Raw genomic sequence first — 19,787 nt, 5'->3', positions numbered from 1 at the left:
ACACTGAAAGATTATTTTTTGATTATCATCAGAATTAACTGCCCTCAGTTTGTTTGCACAAGTATAATTTCACTGTGGATTTAAAGTATCTCTAACAAACAGAATTAACTCATTATTCTTATCAAACTCATTAAATCTCATTCTTTTAATTCCACAGGCGTGGAGGACAATCTTTTTAAGTTCCTTGAGAATCCTGACTATTCTTCCTGTCACTGTAGTCTAATGTGCCTGTATTTATTATTTTTTTGTCGTTAAATATAGGATGACTTTACGCACGTTCTGATTGCTTCTTTCTTGTCCTGTAAGGTTCATGTTCAGTGATATGAGAGACCATAGAATCTCAATTTTCAAATATGCATAGACAAGCATCTTCAGGCTCACAGAGATGGCTGTTAATGATGTCACAGTGAATGGTTTTGAGATAACAATGACGGGCAGCATTGGAGTAAACTGACACCCACCTTGACACCACGGGGACCAGGATAGCCGATAGAACCCTGTGGGCCAATAGGACCCTACATGGGAGACAAAGAAAAGAGTAAAAAGATTTAAAAAGATTAATGATGTTTGATTATGTGCTGACATGAGCAATGGAGGAGTATGGATACCCTGGCCGATTCAGGGGACAAATACTTTACATGGGCTCCAAAATGTACCGTCCTGGGCCCCTCACTCGGCAAAACCTACCAAGAGGACCCTCCCTCCACTCAGCAAAATCTACTTAAGGGAACCCCCTCCCCTCACTCAGAAAATTATATCTTCCTATGTTTCTTCAGATTGAAAGGGCTTGCCCAAGTGGTTGGCCCAAGGCGACATTTTGTCAGGAGGGTAAAAATATCTAGCGATGCCCCTGGGTTCCCATGTTCGATGCAAATGGAGAGCTGGAGAAATCGGAGGGGAGCCCCAAAGCCCTACCATGTTTCCTTTAGTGCCAGATGGACCCTCCTTTCCTGGGTGACCCTGTAGGAGAGACAAGAGTATTCACTTCATAAGCTCACAAAGCATTAGTGGATGAAAGTGGCTTGTTCAGTTTATGCTAATTTAGGATACAGCTAAACACAGAGTAGGTGTCCTGTCCTAATCGCACGCAGTGGTGCAGTGCTCCCTGGAAGGCCGCTCCCTCAGCTGGACACAGACATCAAAAGGGGGCCATGAGGGACACTTACGGGAGGCCCATCAGCTCCAGGCATTCCAGGCAGACCTGGCTTTCCCGTGGGACCCTGGCAAAGAGTACAAGAAGTCAAAAGCCATGGTCTGTCATTTTGTCTTTTGATGTTAGAGAACTCGTATTTATGCTTTGTAATACACTAACCCAAGGCCATGTTTCTGTCAAATACATGAATATATACATTTAGCAATGTTTATGGCATCCTTGTAAAAACTGAATCCTGAGTTCATCATTGTAGGTATCTGATTGGCCCAAAAACAGAAGGCCTCTGCCAAACCTATTGTGTGCTGCACCCGCATGGAATACAGCTCTGCTCCCGCTGTACCATTAGCACAGTATGATGGTACATGGAACTATCACCATCGCAACTGGAAACAAATACACTTGACGTGCAGGTAATCGGCCTGGCTGGCACAAACGTCAGTGTGGTCGCGTACCTTCTCCCCTGGGGGTCCGATGGCTCCTTGGGGCCCTGCCATTCCCTGAAACGAGATATGTCTCCTTGTGGCCGTTACTATTTCACAGGGTGTCACACATTTAGTGATTTTATCATTCAGTTTAAATCGTGTGACGATGAGGATACCAGAACAGTGACTGAGGCAGTGACATCTCACGTCCCTCCCCAACCCTAGAACGACCTGGCAATTCAAGCTTAAAAGCACATTCTAAACATGGTTTTTGTTTATTATTTGAATTACACCTGAAATAATGCATTAATAAAGGACTCGCATGTAATCCTCTCCACAAAATTACTGCTCAGTTTAGTGGAAGGTAAACAAAATCCTAGAATCCCAGAACTATTATGTTATATATTTCGCAGTAGCATAATTTACATATTAAAAGGTTTTATTATTTTTGTGCATATAGACATCGAACTGTATAACAAAAGCATGTCTGAAAGCAGAACAACCAAATGTCCTGAGGTTTGATGGGTGCAGCCGCGCTCAGCAACTCAGCCCACCTGCGTTCCTGGGCCTCCCTGCTGCCCTGGAGGGCCTGGCTCTCCTTGGGGACCCTTAGGGATGGCAGGGAAAAAAAGGAATGCAGGATGAGGGGGTTCAAACTGAAATGATCACTGGGGGGGCAATATAAAAAGTCTGTGCAGGCATTATATATCAGTTAACAGTAGGATTGCATGGATGAATGGCATTTATCAGCAGAATTGTGGTGTATTACTGACCAGATTTCCTTTTGGACCGTGGGGGCCGTCATTGCCTCTAACACCCTGAAAAGGCAAGATTTAAAGGATTAATCGTTGGCAAATTACCGCCACAAGCTGTTTCTACAATTGTTGTTTCTATAGTAACCATTCATTTTGGCTGTTATTCTTGTTCCTAGACCTTTAAAATCATATATTACTTTAGCTTTCAGAATAATCCACTGCTATCAATTGGTTTTATATTTTACGTAACAGAAAGAACTATGGTACTGTGCACCAACGTGTGCCCCCTTCTGCTTTTACCCTACCAGTGTCATGTGTCTGTGTCCTTAATGTCTGTGTGAAATATGGCTGCTTGTGCCTTGTGGTTCACGTGGTTCGCAACGTGTCACAGAAATTATCTCCCATAATGTTCCATTAATGTTTTCTGTCGTCTGTCTATGATAAACTTAGATGGTCTGGTTTTAGAAATCAAGCTACTCCAAACAAATTTGTCTGGTATTTAATGTTCTAAATATTATATATTAAACTCACAGGAGGTCCAGGAAGTCCAGAAGGACCTTTAGGTCCCAGTAAACCACGAGGTCCCTAAAAGCAAGACAGAGAAAGACAAAGTCAAGGCAAGAAGCAAACAATAAACCGATTAATACAAACCCAATCAGTCAGACTCTACCTGAAACAGTGACATTACAGTACATTTTTGATGGCCCAAGTCCCCAAACGGTTAGGACTGGCAGCAGCACAAGTAGAGCATTCACACGTCAACAGAATGAGATGACAGAAAAACACTCACTGGTTCACCTGGAAGCCCCCTGGGTCCAACCTCTCCATCATCACCCTGAAAAATTGCAGCGAAATTAAGAATAAAAATCAGGGAGACATTGAGGTTAACTGATGACACCCCACAATGAAAAGCAAGATAAATGTGAAATTTATATTTTAATTTCCTGGTGATTTTACCCTCTCTCCATCCTCTCCAGATGGACCTGGGGGGCCCATTCCTCCAGTATCTCCCTATAAAAGACAGATAAGAAGAGAAGAAGAAAGTTCTTCATCTTTACTGTTACAGTTGCCTTCAGACCATCCACAAGTTCATGCTTCTGACACACTCCTCCAGAACCAAAAAGTGTGTGTGTGTGTGTATGTGTGTGTGTGTGTGTGGGGGGGGGGGGGGGTTATCATTATCATTAATGTTTTGAATGATTCCTTTTCACACTCACCCTGTGCCCTTTGTCTCCAGGCAACCCGGGAAGCCCGTCAAAACCTCGATCACCCTAGGATATAGTGAAAATAGTATTATAAAGATGAAGAGGATGAAGGGCATCTTAACCGTGGGGATTCACCAATACACAGCTAGAACAAAAACTTACAGAAATAAAACTGACAAAAATCCAGACCTCCCAAAGCTTACAAAGCACCAAACAAGGGAAAGGCCTTAATTAATATGGATCTTTGTTAAAGCAGGACTAGTACCTTAGGTCCAGATTCACCTGGCATTCCTCTGGCACCATCAGCTCCAGCACGACCCTTCACGGAAACATAGATCAATGCGTTTCACACTCAAGCACCATTTTAACAAAACTCACTAACTGCTGCTAAGAAGGCAAAGAACTAATCAGCAGAGGTGGCAAGTTCAGGTCCAGAAAGTAAAAATCCAGACCAAGGTTTTGTTTCAACCAACCAGTTGAGTCCTCTGTGACTGTGACTCTTTACTCATTGGTTGAAACAAAACCTTGGTCTTTGTACTTTCTGGACCTGCACTTTCCATCTCTGCCAATCAGAAAGTGTTTTTTGCAAAAATCAATCTGGTTCTTGGGAATCTGCCTTTAGTAATGGGTTCCTTTAAGTCCCAGAATTAATCTCCAATCAGTTCTCATGAGCACTTCTCCAGGATAACCAAAAACAGATGCCAACGTGCGTGTGTGGCGACCGGCACTCACCCTTCGTCCAGATTTGCCCAGGGGTCCGGATAAGCCCGGTGGTCCTCTGGGACCCTGAGTCGAAAACACACATTTATGAGGCTTGTTCACTAGACTCAGTTCACATAAATAAACATCTCCTCCACTAGCAAGAAGATGCAGTTTGGGTACCAGGGCCCATAAACACCCACTTTGGGAGGTGAATGCTGTAACTTTGAATGAAGCAAAATAAAGATGCCGAAAATATTAGATGACACACAACATAGTTCACATGCACCACATACTTCGAATGTAAAGGTTAGGGAGAGGTTGCATATCACAGCGTACAACCTTTTAATAGAACATATCCACCTGTGAGGTAAAAACATTCACTATAAACAGGGATGCACGTGACTGGTATGTAAATACCCATTCGCTGTATGAAGCAATATGCATGGCAGTTTCTCGTCATAACGCAGATGCATACTTATGTGCATTTGCACTGCTATGACAAGAAATTACCATGCATTTTAACCTTTATATGGCTTATCCGTACTTCATTTGTGGTATAAAGGCTAAAATGCACAGTAATTTCTTGTCATAACCGCACAAATGCACACAAAAATTTGTATGCTTTTGCACTATTATGACAAGAAATTGCCCCACGTAATGCTTTATACAGTGAATGCATACTTGCATACCAGTTATGTGTATCCCTGGCTATAAAAATATAAAAACTGAGAAGCCCATAACTTAATAAAAAGCTCCAAAGACCTGCTCCAGGAAAATGCCTATCTGAGAGTGATGTCACAGCTTAGACCTACCTGAGGGCCTGGATCTCCAGATTCACCTTTGAAGCCAGAACTTCCAGGGGTTCCCTAAAATATTGGGAAGTTATCGTGACACTATTACACAAACAGAAAGAACTCTGATCTGTTCTATCCATAATAAATAATCTCACACTGAAACGGAATATTCTTCATTGTTTCAATAAGATCGAATGCGTCAATGAGTATGTACAGAACATACAACAACACCAGAACTAGGCTGCAGTTCTTCATCGGCCTAGATGTATGTGATACTCACCAGGGGTCCTGGGCGGCCAGTGTATCCCATGGGTCCAGGAGGACCTTTTAGAGCGAGCTGGACAGGAAAACATCAGAAATCACACATTATCATGTTAAAAGAGGATATTCTATACTTTATGCTTCATTGTTTTGTGGAGTGAGGATGATTGACACTGTTCACACAGTAATTCCTTGCTTAGGCTCTGTCCTGTCCTGCACTGTATGCTGTGAGCTGTCACGGTTCTCACTGTAATTTCTTGCAGAGGCTCCATCATGCCCTGCAGTGCTGCAGTGAACTCTCACTGTTTACACTGTAATTCCTTTGAGTCTCTGTTATGCCCTGCAGTGTGTGCTGTGAGCTCTCATTGTTCACACTGTAATTCCTTGCTACAGCTCCACCAGGCCCTGCAGTGTGTGCTGTGAGCTCTCACTGTTCATACTGTAATTCTTTTCTGATGCTCCGTAATCCTCTGCAGTGTGTGCTGTGAGCTCTTCCTTGGGTCTGTCACACACTGCACGGTTTACACGGCCTGCAGTTGTTGCTGTTTTTACTCACCCTGGCCTGTGACAGAATGGCTTGGACTTGTGCCTCCTGTGCAGAGACGACGGGTCCCTTGTCACCTCCACCACTGCCAAATCGGAACTGAAATATGGATGGACAAGCAAACTCAAGGAATTGAATCATAAAGCCCAGTACATTCACCACAATTTGCAGAAATAATGCCTTTTCAGAAATCACATTAACATAAATACGTGTGTGTCTTAGATCAACTGTGTATCAGGTGTTTCAAAAATAAGGTTTGAAGCATAAACAGACTTCATTTTGATTATGTAATTTCGACAACCCTCTATTATGGGGTTACACTGACACCTTGTGGTATGTGCATGGAATTGCAACAGGAGACTACCAGTTCTCAGTATTTCACAGAGATGATTTTCACACGGTCCCTGCCTCGTGCCCATTGCTTCCGGGATAGGCTCCGGGCCCCCCGCGACCCAATAGGATAAGCGGTTTGGGAAATGGATGGATGGATGGATGGATTTTCACACGGTCCCTGCCTCGTGCCCATTGCTTCCGGGATAGGCTCCGGACCCCCCGCGACCCAGTAGGATAAGCGGTTTGGAAAATGGATGGATGGATGGATTTTCACACGGGGGCGGCATGGTGGTGCAGTGGTTAGCACTTTTGCCTCACACCTGGGACCCGGGTTTGAGTCTCCGCCTGGGCTATATTTGTGTGGAGTTTGCATGTTCTCCCCCTGTCGTCGTGGGGTTTCCTCCGGGTGCTCCGGTTTCCCCCCCCCCCCCCACTTCAAAAACATGCTGAGGCTAATTGGAGTTGCTAAATTGCCCGTAGGTGTGCATGTGTGAGTGACTGGTGTGGGAATGTGCCCTGTGATGGGCTGGTCCCCCATTCTGGGTTGTTCCCTGCCTCGTGCCCATTGCTTCCGGGACAGGCTCCGGACCCCCCGCGACCCAGTTGGATAAGAAGTTTGGAAAATGGATGGATGGATGCAATTAGGCATTCATTTACCTTATACTCTGTGATATACTCGCATAAATATTTTAAATATTTGTAATTAAAAAGAGCCTGACTTTTAAGAACTTCTTACAAGCATAAGTAACCAGATGCTTCCCTAAATGTTTCAAGACACCAGAGCAAGAATGAGGGTGAGGCTGAGAAACAGAGACTGCAAAAAAAAGAAGATGCTGGAGGAGGCTTACGGGTAACATGAGAGACGTTCCGGGGGGGCCAGGGACTCCGTCAGCTCCGGACAGACCGGGCCGTCCAGGGGGCCCCTGCAGGAGCGGGGAGCAGACAAACAGTATTTATGACACAATGCACCCACTGTAGGCACCACCTGTTGTTTTCTGAATAGAGCCGTTTACTGAGGACAAGATTGACTGAACATGGCCATCAACAGGCTTAAACCAGCTGAGATAGACCTCCACTCAGGCTTGAATGCTACACAAGCTGACCTACATGTGCTTGCAATGAAGTAAATATAATTTTTTTTCTAGCAAAAAACATTTGTCGTTATAAATACATATTTATGGTCAACAGAGCAGCCCCATAAGCAGTTAAAACTATATGATTTTTAAAAAAGTGATATATATACACCTAAAGATACTGTTATAGGTTAAATTCCAGTGAGTGATCACTTCCTGAAGAGTGAAAATACATTTTTGTAAAATATTAAATTTGTAAAATACAAATTTTGTTAAAATAGGTGGTCCATGTTTGTAAAACAAAGTTCTGACAGTAGAGCTATTTTTGGTATTGAAGCCGGTCATCAAAGCATATAAAATACAGACAGGCGGCACAGCACATGTTCACACAGTACAAGGATTGGGGAGGCTGCTTCAATGAGGGACTGTGATAACACCCACCCTTTCTCCGGGATCGCCAATGGAACCCTGATGGCCAGGGGAGCCGGGGGGGCCGGGAAGACCCTGAGAGAGAGAGATGGAGGGAAGACAGAAAAATTACAAGTGCACATACACTATAAAACACCTGTGCATAGCAGTACATTGAGAAAATCAACCACAATATGATTTGGTCATTTGGCACCACACCACATAAAAAAAGGCTCCAGTTCTTCAGAACATGCTATATAAATAGCTTGTGAATCAGAGTTAATGACAGCTATGCGTGCATTAATTCTACAGTGAGTGAAAAGCCACATTGGTGGGTTGGCCACGAACACAGAAGGTCACTGAAACCACAGAAACCACAAGCATAAAAGTAGATTCATATTGGCAAAGAATGAATTCTTACTGCTGGTCCCTCTGGTCCGGGGGGTCCTTCGATTAGCATACCCTGAAAGAGGCAGTGAGACAGCTTGTCTTACGATGTGAACGCCCTGAGTGCTCAGACTGCCAACTGATAAGCATCACTCACGGGTTCCAGAACTGCAGGTTCTCCTTTTTCTCCTTTCTGGGCTCGTACTGAGGCCTGGGGAAAACACACATGTAACCCACAAACACAGCACAGTCAGTGTACACGAGTTAGAGGTCCACACACAGAACATTGCACGTCAAAGACTTTCATGCTTACGAGACCCGTGAAAAATCCAGGATCTGCAGGACTGCTCTGAAACACAGAAGCCCTCGCAGGCACACTTGTGGGGGGGGCATTGACCATGATTGTTTCAGTACTGCATGATCAATGGATGCATTATGCATGATCATGAAAGTCACTGTGAATCTGTGTTACACTGCCACCACCAGGCAACGCAAACACTCATCCTGGCCATGATGGCACGTAAACACAGTACATGTATTGTGAAGATGTTTTTATTACTGCCTGAGAGAAGAGAGCGGAACTTGCTCCAACACAGGGGTACAGTCTCTTTGCAGAGGAAGAACCCTTTGCTAATGTGGGCCATTGGCAAAAGAACCCCTGGAAATGTCTCAGAAGCAGGTATGGTGTACCGCAGTATAATTGTTATATATCACCATACATTACCGTCATGCTCAAATGTCTCTATGTGTGGGCGGTGTGGTATGGTAGATCCATTTTTACAGATAGATTGGTTTGTGGACACGTTAATTACAGAACTACTGCTGACAATTTTGCAAGTATTATGTTACTATGTTGCAATTTGACACAATTCCTTGGTGAAAATGAAATACAGCTATGCTGAATCACGGCCACAATGCTCCAAGCAGCTGGAGAAGAACAGACAAACACGCACATTCAGAAACATGCACAGACAGTGCGGGCAGCTTGTACACAAAAAGGAACACAGGTGACGCTGTTTTCTTCTCTACCACCATCTTCTCACATTCAAACTCATATAAAAATGCTAGACACACTTGATTCTCAACGGGCTGCAGGGCCATGTTGCTTGGTACCTCTTGGATTAGTGCTAAGTTTTATGGTCTGTTTATATCTAAACTTCAGCTCCATTTTTTAATGAACAGCGGAGAGGCTTCATGTGTCAGTAAGGCCGATGTTCACTACACCCCTATGGCAGTGTTTCTCAATCTGGTCCTTGGTGACCCGTAGACAGCCCACGTTTTTGCTCTACCAGGAGCTGGGAGGGAGCAAAAACTTGGATTGGGAAACACTGCTCTGTGGTGTGGCTGCTTTTTTTCCAGGTATTGAGACACCCAGCATCAAACCCCGACTCCTGCTACTCGTAAGGGCCTCTAACATGATGTGTGAAAGTTTTGTTTGTAATACTGTATTTATATTCTTATTCTGTTATGAATTTTCAAAAGCACTATATGGACCCATGATGCATTCAGAGTGGAGTTCAGTTGGAGTGCATCACACTGGTGCATTAGTGTTTTGCAGCCATATCAGGTCCTTTATGTTCCAGAATGTAACACTCATCCCCATCTTCAGTCCTGTAGTGGAACCACTGTTTTGCAGCCAGATGTAGACACATGCAATTTTGCATGCATGTCTACATGGAATACATTCTTCACTAGCAAACCCCAATTCAGCTTCTTCTGAAACTGAAATGGAGGTTTGGAATGAAGCAGAACTTACGCCTCCCTCGTCTGTCACAGCGGACAGTGCAGGGCCAATGTCGCCATCAGGGGTGCCTCCGTTGCCATCAGGGACGGGGTCGATGAAGTCCTTGTAGGAATAGTCGTATTCCTTCATGCCCCCGTCTCCGGTCACATACTCTTCGGTGAAGACCTCATCCGGTGACTGAGACACACCTGACTTGGCCAAATCTACATCTTGTGCCACCACTGTCTCGTCCACCTGGGTTCACAGAAGTTACACAGGATAGACGAAGGATGTGGGAGGGAATGAAAGAATGAAATGAAAGAGTGGAACAGGGAGGGAGGGAAAAATAGAAGGCATGCAAAGGCATCGAAAGGATATAAAGGTAAAGGAAACGGCAAGTAAGACAGTGAAGGTCATGACAGAGAGGGAGAAGGCAGAGAGAGACAGTGTGGTGAGTCTTACCTTTGTCAACAGGCACTGAAAGAAGGACAGAGGGTGCACTGACACCTGGTGGATCGTAATTAAACTGCATAGTTTAGATGGCCCATCCACCGGTGACCTCAGTGTTACACCTCTTTTGACTATCAGCCAACATTGTTATGGGACTTACTGGTTACATTCCTTAGGATACCAACCTTTCTCCTGGTCTGTCTAATTTCCTTTCCTCATACCTAGAGACTTTTCCATTGAAATCAATATGCTTCACAAGCTCTTTGTGTTTTGTGACAATTCATGCACACATTTTTTTATATATAAGCTAAATAATTCTTCCAATATAATTTGACCTACACATTAAGCTAAAACATCAAAAACATAACATGCATGGCAAATATAAATATGGCAACTTTTAAGCAACTTTAAGGCAAATATCTTTGTGTAAAATTGCAGGCTTATTTCACAATTTTACCTAAACTTTATTAAAATGTTTACTTGCTAAAAAAAATTCTACCAATGATAAATCATGTTATTCTACAAATCTTACTGACTTTCTGTTGTAACTGGTACAAACTAGACTTTCACTAAAATGGGAAATTGTAATTCAGCTTCTCCCAAGAATTAAACACCATTTCAAAAATTTACCATCAAGGTTCATACAAAACAAACTGCGATATTTTGACATTACATGTCATTCTGTGCCTAGAAAACGAAACATCATAATTTCTCATTTCCGTAAAAGTGTCTATGATCATATCCTGATTAAATGTTAGCGTTATAATTATTATTAATCTTAAAATAATGATGCCAGACAGAACAGATTTTCTTAAGTGTAGTTAGTTTAAGACAAAGTCTTCTTGATGTTATCTCACATTTTTAGAGGGTGTATTTTTGGCCTAATTTTGAGAAAATCCCAAAGCAAGAACAAAAATACCTAAATGGGAGATGCAAAAGAATTTTGCCTTATAAACTCACATTTAAGAAAAAAATATCTTACGGGTCATTATTTTAAAACAAATAACATTTATGATGTGGAACATACTGTGCGATTGCAGTATTTTAAATCCCATGGCAATTATTGTGTTATGCAGGGAGTTATTATAAAAGTTAAGATATTAAATGACAGCTGGGCTTTACCACCAACAACATTTATCCTTAATTTAATTAATTCAGCATTTTTGTAAAGATATTTACATCTATTCCAGCTCTCTGAAAGAAAAGAGTGCCTTAGACTAATGTATTTTAAAATGCAGTACAGGATCAGCCTTAAACTATGAGTTTATTGTCATAAAATGGTGTCCTTTTAGAATCAAAGGTGCCATGTGGCATTTATTCTGAAAGTAGCTGTAAATCTTGACTTGTGTTGCACTCCATGTACTACGTTACCTGTCCCAGAATTCTAGGTTTACCTTTGACATGGGGATTTTCTGTCCAGTCACCTCACTGTCTGGGGCTGTCTCCTCCTCCTCTAAGGTGTAATAATAATCCGTCTCTGTGGGGGTGTGGTCAGCCTCTGTTTGGGAAGGATCTATATCCTGATAGGCCAAAGCCAATGGCAGGTGGGCGGGGTGAGGGGGGAGGCAGGCAGATTTGGGGGGAAAAGGGGGGTTAGTCTGAAGGCTTTCATGATTATTATCATTGTAATTATGTTAACAAAGAGAATAGAGGCCGAGCACAATATGGAAGATTGTTGCCAGATAGAATTTCCAGCAAAAGACTGTAATTTTCAGTATTCAGTTAAAAAGAATTCAGCTGGAATTAAAAACCTTGCCTCTTAGATGCAAGATTTGGATTGACAGAGATCCGTCGCCAGCTGAAATTCTTTTCTTGTGCTTAAGTTCTGACTGGAAATTACAAATTACAAGGTGCAGATAATAGATTGTGTTTGTTATTTGTACTTCAAAGTTTAATGAAGAGCCACTATGCCATAAGAAGGTTAAAGCGTTTGAGTAAAAGGTCTGCACTTGAGCCTCTCATTGGAACCAGAGCGTAAATCTACACCATCAGCCTGCACAAAGACTGATAATGGTGGCGGCGCACAGCTTGTATAGTGTTTTCTGTTAAGTGGGACAGAACTTCACAAAATAAGACAGGAGACAGAGAGAACAAGGAGAGAAAGGGAGAAGGCTACATACTTACCGTGCCGTTTACATTCAGTACATATAGTCATGATGTGGTAATCGCAGGAATAATGTCTGCTTTGACATTTTGGTTCATGTTCGCTCGATGAAGGACCTGAGAACCGTTACTGCGGCAACACGTCGGCCTGGATACAGCCCTCATGTTTGTGTCAGAATATATGCATTCTGTGCACAATGGGTGCATTTTCGTCTTTCTTTTCATCATCTCACAATCCCATTCCCGTGACCTTGTCATGTCCATATTTGAAATATGACCGACATAAGTGTCAGAAGGATATTGAGTGAAGAGAGCGGAAGCAGAGGTGTTTTCACTGTATCGTGTGCATTTCTGTACTTACTTTGTATGTTTCATTTTAGGTGTCAGTTTAGCATCATGTTACGTAGCCGTAAAAACCAAACCATGCACACATTTTACTCAATCAACATGCCAAAGCTAAATTCTTATACTTAAACTGCATTGCATGCTGAGGGGTTACACTTGTGTGCCACAGCTAGCGGTGGTAGGAAACTCTGCTTACTGGTTTCAGGTAACGATATGCTGCAATATGACAGTAATGTTATATTGCCATATCATACCATTCATAATTTATACTTTATACCCGTCACTAAAATATACATGGGATTTTATAAAAGGTGGAGATCATCTAGGCCCACATGGCCCAGTTTTAGAGAACTCACAATGAATCCAGGTTTTCATACACTGTGTAAGCTTGTAGGTATGAATATTATATTTAAAAATATATGAATTTTATTAAATGTTTTATTAAATCATATTAAATGTGAATATACATATAAATATTACATGTGTGCACAATTTATATGGGATTATACTGGCTTTGGTTGTAGGAATGTGGCATTATGTGTGTATTAGAAATAATGGAACTAACAAATAAAGGGCTGCAACGTTTATGGCACCGATAAGAACGTTGACTCAGTGAAGGAAAACCTGGACAGTCAGTGATGTCATAGTCATGTGTGGTCAAGTGGGACTGATGGTTCTAGATCTCAGCACCTTGGGCCCTTCATTTGTACCTGTAGATAACCGTTGCCAGTTGTCGTCCTGGGCTTAGCCGGCATCGAGGAGACGGTGGAGCTGCCAGCAGCCTTCCCAAAGGGAGGAATCATTTTGGGCTTGGCAGAAGCAGGAATTTTGGGAGCTGTAGTCACTTTCTTTGGAGTAGGTTTGACAGGGGATGTCTTTTGGGCATGGGAGCTCTTTACTGCCTGGACTTTGTTGCCGTTGGTCACACCATTGCTGTTTTTGCCATTGCCGTTTTTGCTGTTCTGGCTGTTGACATTTTTCCCATTTCCATTTTTACTGTTGTCATTTTTGTTGACTGGCGGGGACTTTGGTTTGGAAGTGGGTTTTGGTTTGGGCTTGACTAAGTCTGGCTTGCCCACGGGTGCTTTGGGTTTGGCCAGTGCGGACTTAGGCTTGTTGGAGTTGCCATTGACAGCCTTGCTCTTCTGTTGCACATTTTGGTGTGTTGTGTTGCAGTTTGTGAACCACAAAGGAGGATGGTACGGAGAGAGACACACATCAGGGACAGTAGGGGCAAAGAGGCACAGAGAGGGAGGTGGAGAGACAAAGACATAGTTGGATGTTTTGAGATACAATAATAGCTGAGGCTTAGCTGGATTTATTATTTAGCTAGTTTTGGCATTACTGGGTACAGCAAATATCAACTGCAGAGAAGAAAATAAGACAACACATAATATTAAAAATGATACTTGAAATCCATGATAAGCAATTAGAAGATGGATTTGTTGTCCACATTTTTGTTTCAATTTCATTTATTTGTATAAAGGTTTCTGCTCTCTCCAGTAATGCCATATTCTGTATTAAAAAGCAGCAATTTATGTTTAAGAGAACTCTAGCCTAAGGTTTGGGGTGATACTGGGCATGGCAGCCAGATAAACCTGGCGTCAGTGACACTGCCCGACAGCCAGAGGGCGCTGAGTCCTCCAACCGCACAGAGAAGGATGTGTTGCTACCAATGTGTAAGTGATATTCAGGTGCACTGAGGAAGAACAGTCAGCAATAGCCTTGCAAAGGGGTTCAAACAGATACTAAAACATGAAATCGCACACAACAAGCATGATGCAGCTATCAGCATAATGGACTTTGCAAATGCAAAGAAAAAAAAAACAGATACATGCTTAGATGTTTAAACATTTACATGCCCATGAACATGCCTGAACTTATTGCACAGGAGCAGAATAGAGACATACATGCAGATGCAGATACATTCTTCATGGAATATGAGAGAAAACTTTCATAAAAAAACAGAGAGACCAAAGCAAAGGTTTCAACAATATTCTGATACTTGGACAGAGACTTGCAGATCTGCATGCATTATAGCTGCCTGCTTCATTCTTTCTCTTGCGGGCTCACAATCCCCCCGCCCTTCCTGTCTTTGGACAGTTGGATGGACTCGGTGCAACAGGCCATGTGGCAGTGTCACTGAGCATCACGGCACCTGAGCCCATGCGCCACCTCCACACCCAACACACACACAAACACGTATATGCACAGGTGACGGCGACATTACACGTACATGACATTTGCGCGACTTTGACGCCATCGTGATGGACAAGGTGGGGAGGGAGGGGAGTATGGGTGAAAACGCAAGGAGGGAGAGCGTGGGGCACACCAGAGAAAGGAGGTGGAGGGCAGGGTGAAGACTGATCCTGATACTATTCAGACTGAAAGGGGCTGCCAGAGGATAGTGTCATGTGATACCTTCGCAGTGCCCATGCCTTCAGTCTCACATAGACAAGTCCCTGAATCAGATAGACTATGGCAAATCTGCTAAAAAGTTTCCTTAGCCAAATATCCACATTGTTTGGAGGTAGTATGATGTTACAGCCTCCCTTCACCCCATCCTGCCTCCTTACCGTGATCGCCCCAGCTTTCCCTCCTCTCTTGCTCCCTCTTTACCTGCTCAGAGGGGACCTTCTCGAGCGAGGGTGGCGAGGATGACGGAGAGAAGGGTTTGCCGGTGGAATCTTCGTAATAAGGGTATTCATAGTCATCCTGCCTCTCATCAAAGTATTTGGTGGGGGGCGGGGGGTACACAGAAGGGCAGAGATGGAGAGGTAGCAATGTCAAGGTAAAAGCAGATGCACATACGAGGGGGGAGAGCAGGAAGGGGTGCAGGATTGAACGCGAGGTGAACCACATGGGGAGCAAGCAGAAGAAATACAGGGAAGAAAATGCAGATCAATTAGCATTAGCCTTGGCTGTTGTCTATTAAAACCTGTTGGGCCATTGAAAATAGTAATGGGAGAAAAGTGAATTTGAAACCGGGGGGTGTTTCCATGAAGTAGGATCACTCAATTACCTGTGTTAACTTAAGCTAGAAGTCATGATTGTCCAATAGGAATGCTCCTTACCTGAACTCTTATTGGACGATTGTGACTTCTAGCATAAGTTAACCCAGCTAACTGAGAAATCCTGTTTTGTGGAACACTCCCCTGAAGTGAGTGGAATTAGCAAGTGCTGTCAGTCATTGTCAGGTCTAACCCAGTGAAAAATGGGTTAGAATGATCAGTCACTGAAGGACACACTAATCCCACACTAATTTCTTCCACTGCTACCTCAGAGAGGCCCTCCATAGTTTAATAGGAGCACTTAGCAAAAGAGGCACATCAATAAAACCACAATGATTTATATTCACTTCTGCTGTTTATTCGGTAGCATCAACATGACAAAATAGCAGCAAACAAGGGCTGGGGTTTGATTATAGACTTTTGAAAAAGGCCGAAAACATGTCCTCAGCAACTGGTTTGTGACTTTTTATTAAAAATACAAATTCAAAATGTCATCTGATGCTACTCATATTAAGTGCACTGCCAAAATGATGGGTCATATTCATCAAACTATTTCTACCCTTTTAAAAAGAAATCTTAAGTAAATGTTTTGCTATACAAAATTTTGATTCTTTAAACAATGCTCTGGTATTTATAGTTTCAATGATTTAAAGCCAATGTGTGTAAAATTTCTTAATTCCAATGAGCAGAGTAAGACATTGTTTGAAATGCTGTATGAATATGACCCACCCAAAAGAATATTCTGAAGCAGAAGCCATATGAAAATAAGTCTCTGGATTGCCAGAGCTGTTTGTAGCAGAATGCATCATGACTACAAAAATCCCTCTATATAAAGTCTTATTTTATATATATAGTTATTATTTTAGATGTACAGTATTTTTCCACACTTACAATAAAACATCTAGTTATATTGAATTTATCTGCAAAAATTTAAGTGTTTTGAACAATAAAGTGACCAGTCTCATAGAATCAAAATTTGCCTCCGTTGTTCTGTCATTTACATTTTGTCTACTCTTCACAATAACAGTAAATATATTAAATAATGTTATGGGCTGATCTACTAATATCATTTTAAGGCCATGCACAACTTCCACTGACAAACTCACATTAAGTTGGTCTTGGGCTTCGGCCCCTCAAAGTGAGATGCTCATTAGCCTTTGAGTGTCAGAAAGCCTCATTCCCAATGAACATCCCAACATTCAGACTGTTTTTTTACTTTCTTTATTTATTCTGGTCATGATGCATGAAGCACAAGTGGAAAAACAGCATAAGCCGTCAGTTTGTATCATGCTTTCTCTCATGTTCCTGTCATGCTTTCCTCTCCTTTCTGAAGCAGAGAACTTTCCATCAAACTTATAAAGTGATTGTTATGCAGAAAACAGTATGTCAGATAAACTCCAGATCATAAAATATTAATTGGATGGTTACATCATCTCCCTTTGTGTATTCTATGCCTTCTGGGAGTCCTTCTGGTGGCTCAGGACTTCAATGGAATGACAGGAGAGCGAGAGTGATACAAAGCACAGCATGCAAGCAGAAACCATTCACGAGAGTTTTACTTACACAAAAATGTTCTGAGGGCAGAAAAAAAATTATTGATTCAGGGAGATAACCAATCAGATTGTAGTAGTGGTGGGTCCAAGCAACTACAGGAGGTGGGACCAAGACATCTGATTGGTTGGTCCTGCCTCCTCTCGTTACTTGGACCCACCGTCTCTACAATGTGATTGGTTATTTCTCTGAACCAATCATTTTTTGTTCTACCCTCAGAACATTTTTGTGTAAGTTAAACTCCCATGAGCGCGGAGACCAGAACTTTGATGACCCTGAACATACCCATTGATAAAGCCTAGGCCTCCAGTGTAAATATTTGTGGGTGTGCTGCCTTGATACTGTGGTATTAACTTACAAACAGGGAGTGAATCTCAGTGTCGTAGGGCATTATTATAGCCAAACAGATACTCATGTGTAGATGGGATGGCGGTGTGGGATTTGCCATGGAGCATCACTCACGTGTGCGTTGGGGTCCTGCGACTGAGTCTTGGGCAGTGGTGAGTCGCAGTCAGGGCTGTAGTGCTCACAGAAGTCATAAGCAGCCTGAGGGTTGGACGCAATCAGCAGCTGCTGGATGTCTCCCTGTGCACAAATAGCAGGAGAATCAATCTTTAAACGGCAAATCGAAATAAATATACAATGCAAAACATAGAGTATCTGCAAAAGAAGATGAGGTTTACAACATAAGGGGATTCCAAGAAGGGTTACTCCAGCAATTAAATCAGCCAGACTACAAAATAGCTATCATTTTAAGTAATTATATGCACTTCTGTCAAATAGCATACTATGGCATAATCCCAAGTTAAAGGCGGCTGGCTGCTTCTGCAGGTAGAGGTGAACTTAAAAATAACTATAAAGCCCCCCGCCTTTCAAGATGCCTTCTCCAACACTTCTGTTTCTTATCCACTCAACACAATATTAATGTAATTAACCTAATAGGGACTGGCTGGATTAATTGACAGCTTTTGAAGCACATGGCTGGTGTGATCTTATGCCATAATACAAGTGACTGTGCCACTGCTGTGCCTCCCGCTGGCTCACAGCTTATATAAACACATAATACCCTTTTGGGAAGTTAGTGGAAATGGAATTTTTTGGCATCACACTGGCTGCCATCTGACCTGGAAAACCCCCTCGTCGTGCAGGCGGGCCCCAAATACAGTGATGCCTTTGACATCCAGTACAGGCTTATCACTGCGTAGCAGGGGCTTGGTCATGCGCTTCTTGCAGTCGAGGATCAATGTCACATTCTTCTTCTGCACAGAAATAGCTATGCGGTGCCACCTGCAGGACAGGAGGAAGAACAGCAAGACTGTCTTATACTATGAAAAGAAATGTGCTGTGTATTCGTGAGGCAAAGGTGTCATCAAACTTATACTCATAGTCATGAAAATAATCGAAATGACACCAAAATCGGTGAATAACTTTCTAATGTTTATGATATTACATAATTACATAAATGTATATCGCTCCATTAGAGCCTCCTGTGAGGTAGGGGCTAGAGTCCCCTAAGGAAAAAATGGATGGTCCTACGTTTTGGTGGTATTATTATTATTATTATCAATTTGTTTGTCTATATATTTATTTTAATCTATTTGAATTGCTTTGTACTTATTCTCATTTCTTCTGTGCTTATTTCAATTTCTTTTTCTTCTTCTAAAATGTCTGTGAAGGACTTTGTAAACTCTATGGTTAAAACAATGCTATATGAATAAAGACTGAAAACCAATGAGCTTTCACACACAAATGAGCCAAGCAGAGTTTGCAGTGTTACTGACTTGCCGTCAGCCAGGTTGATGCCCTTGAAGAGCGGGTAGTCCTCCGGGGCAGGCTTCCGTAACTGGTCCTCGTATAGGAAGATGGGGGAGCGGCCCAGCTCCACGCCCAGCTGCTGCACACCTTGCTCGCTGTAGATTGACAGCAGGAAAGCCTGGAGACCTGACTGGGCCTTCACCAGTGCCATGATGGAGAAGTTCTCTGGGAAGTGGCCTGGACAGGAATTACAATTTCCTTGTATGAGAATAAGGTGCATAATGGTTCGGAGAGATGGGAGGGAGACCTGGTTGGGGATTGGGTGACATCACAGGCTCGTGGGTCTGTTTACTGTTTTCACTACCAGCATCTGGAGCCTGTATCCTCTCCCTGGGTTCCGCCCCAGATGAGGTTTTGGTGGATTGGTGTCACTAAATTGATCCTTGTGCATGTACCCTGAGGCATCCTGTTCAGAGCTCCCACTGCCTCATGACCAGTGCTCCCTGAGATGGCAGTGCTTAAATTGTAACTCAGAAGGTGCTGGAACATGAAAGGCATATGAGAGCGCAAGGAAAATGAGGTGGCCGCAGGTCCTGGGACGAAAACATTCCGGCAGAATCTGGCACAAATAACGCATTGCTGGTAGGTTCCGGAGCCTCCACTTGTAAGCACTGCTATCGCTGCACTACAGCCCCTCCATTTGTCACCTCTGTTCCCTTTGGGAGTCACTGCTGTCCATCTAAATAATTACGTGTACTCTTACGAGTACGTATAAGAAGAACAATTCTGAACAGAAGACAAATAATAGCAAA

The 19,787-nt window shown here is 42.8% G+C and overlaps 1 protein-coding gene across 5 annotated transcripts in view; it reads right to left on the bottom strand.

Moving 5' to 3' along the window:
• The window catches only part of col11a2 (collagen, type XI, alpha 2), a 45,943-nt gene that overhangs the window by 16,707 nt on the left and 9,449 nt on the right, over positions 1 to 19,787 (bottom strand). Inside the window, exons 3-28 of one of the 5 annotated variants that reach the window (XM_048993244.1) lie at positions 19,002 to 19,212; positions 18,345 to 18,507; positions 17,683 to 17,805; positions 15,278 to 15,373; positions 13,369 to 13,803; positions 11,605 to 11,730; positions 9,794 to 10,015; positions 8,195 to 8,248; positions 8,072 to 8,113; positions 7,684 to 7,746; positions 7,018 to 7,092; positions 5,849 to 5,935; positions 5,312 to 5,368; positions 5,050 to 5,103; positions 4,268 to 4,321; positions 3,801 to 3,854; positions 3,548 to 3,601; positions 3,288 to 3,341; positions 3,121 to 3,165; positions 2,862 to 2,915; positions 2,349 to 2,393; positions 2,130 to 2,183; positions 1,606 to 1,650; positions 1,167 to 1,220; positions 916 to 960; positions 462 to 515 (exon numbers count right to left, since the gene is read on the bottom strand). In XM_048993244.1, coding sequence (XP_048849201.1) covers positions 462 to 515; positions 916 to 960; positions 1,167 to 1,220; positions 1,606 to 1,650; positions 2,130 to 2,183; positions 2,349 to 2,393; positions 2,862 to 2,915; positions 3,121 to 3,165; positions 3,288 to 3,341; positions 3,548 to 3,601; positions 3,801 to 3,854; positions 4,268 to 4,321; positions 5,050 to 5,103; positions 5,312 to 5,368; positions 5,849 to 5,935; positions 7,018 to 7,092; positions 7,684 to 7,746; positions 8,072 to 8,113; positions 8,195 to 8,248; positions 9,794 to 10,015; positions 11,605 to 11,730; positions 13,369 to 13,803; positions 15,278 to 15,373; positions 17,683 to 17,805; positions 18,345 to 18,507; positions 19,002 to 19,212 — 2,420 coding nt within the window. The remainder of the gene's footprint in view (positions 1 to 461; positions 516 to 915; positions 961 to 1,166; positions 1,221 to 1,605; positions 1,651 to 2,129; positions 2,184 to 2,348; positions 2,394 to 2,861; positions 2,916 to 3,120; positions 3,166 to 3,287; positions 3,342 to 3,547; positions 3,602 to 3,800; positions 3,855 to 4,267; positions 4,322 to 5,049; positions 5,104 to 5,311; positions 5,369 to 5,848; positions 5,936 to 7,017; positions 7,093 to 7,683; positions 7,747 to 8,071; positions 8,114 to 8,194; positions 8,249 to 9,793; positions 10,016 to 11,604; positions 11,731 to 13,368; positions 13,804 to 15,277; positions 15,374 to 17,682; positions 17,806 to 18,344; positions 18,508 to 19,001; positions 19,213 to 19,787) is intronic. The other 4 variants (XM_048993246.1, XM_048993245.1, XM_048993247.1 and 1 more) reach the window with 4 other exon arrangements.

This window comes from Brienomyrus brachyistius, chromosome 23 (assembly GCF_023856365.1).
Source record: "Brienomyrus brachyistius isolate T26 chromosome 23, BBRACH_0.4, whole genome shotgun sequence".
NCBI lineage: Eukaryota > Metazoa > Chordata > Actinopteri > Osteoglossiformes > Mormyridae > Brienomyrus > Brienomyrus brachyistius.
The sequence above is the reverse complement of the archived record's forward strand: the minus strand, read 5'-3'. Positions and strand labels throughout refer to the sequence as shown.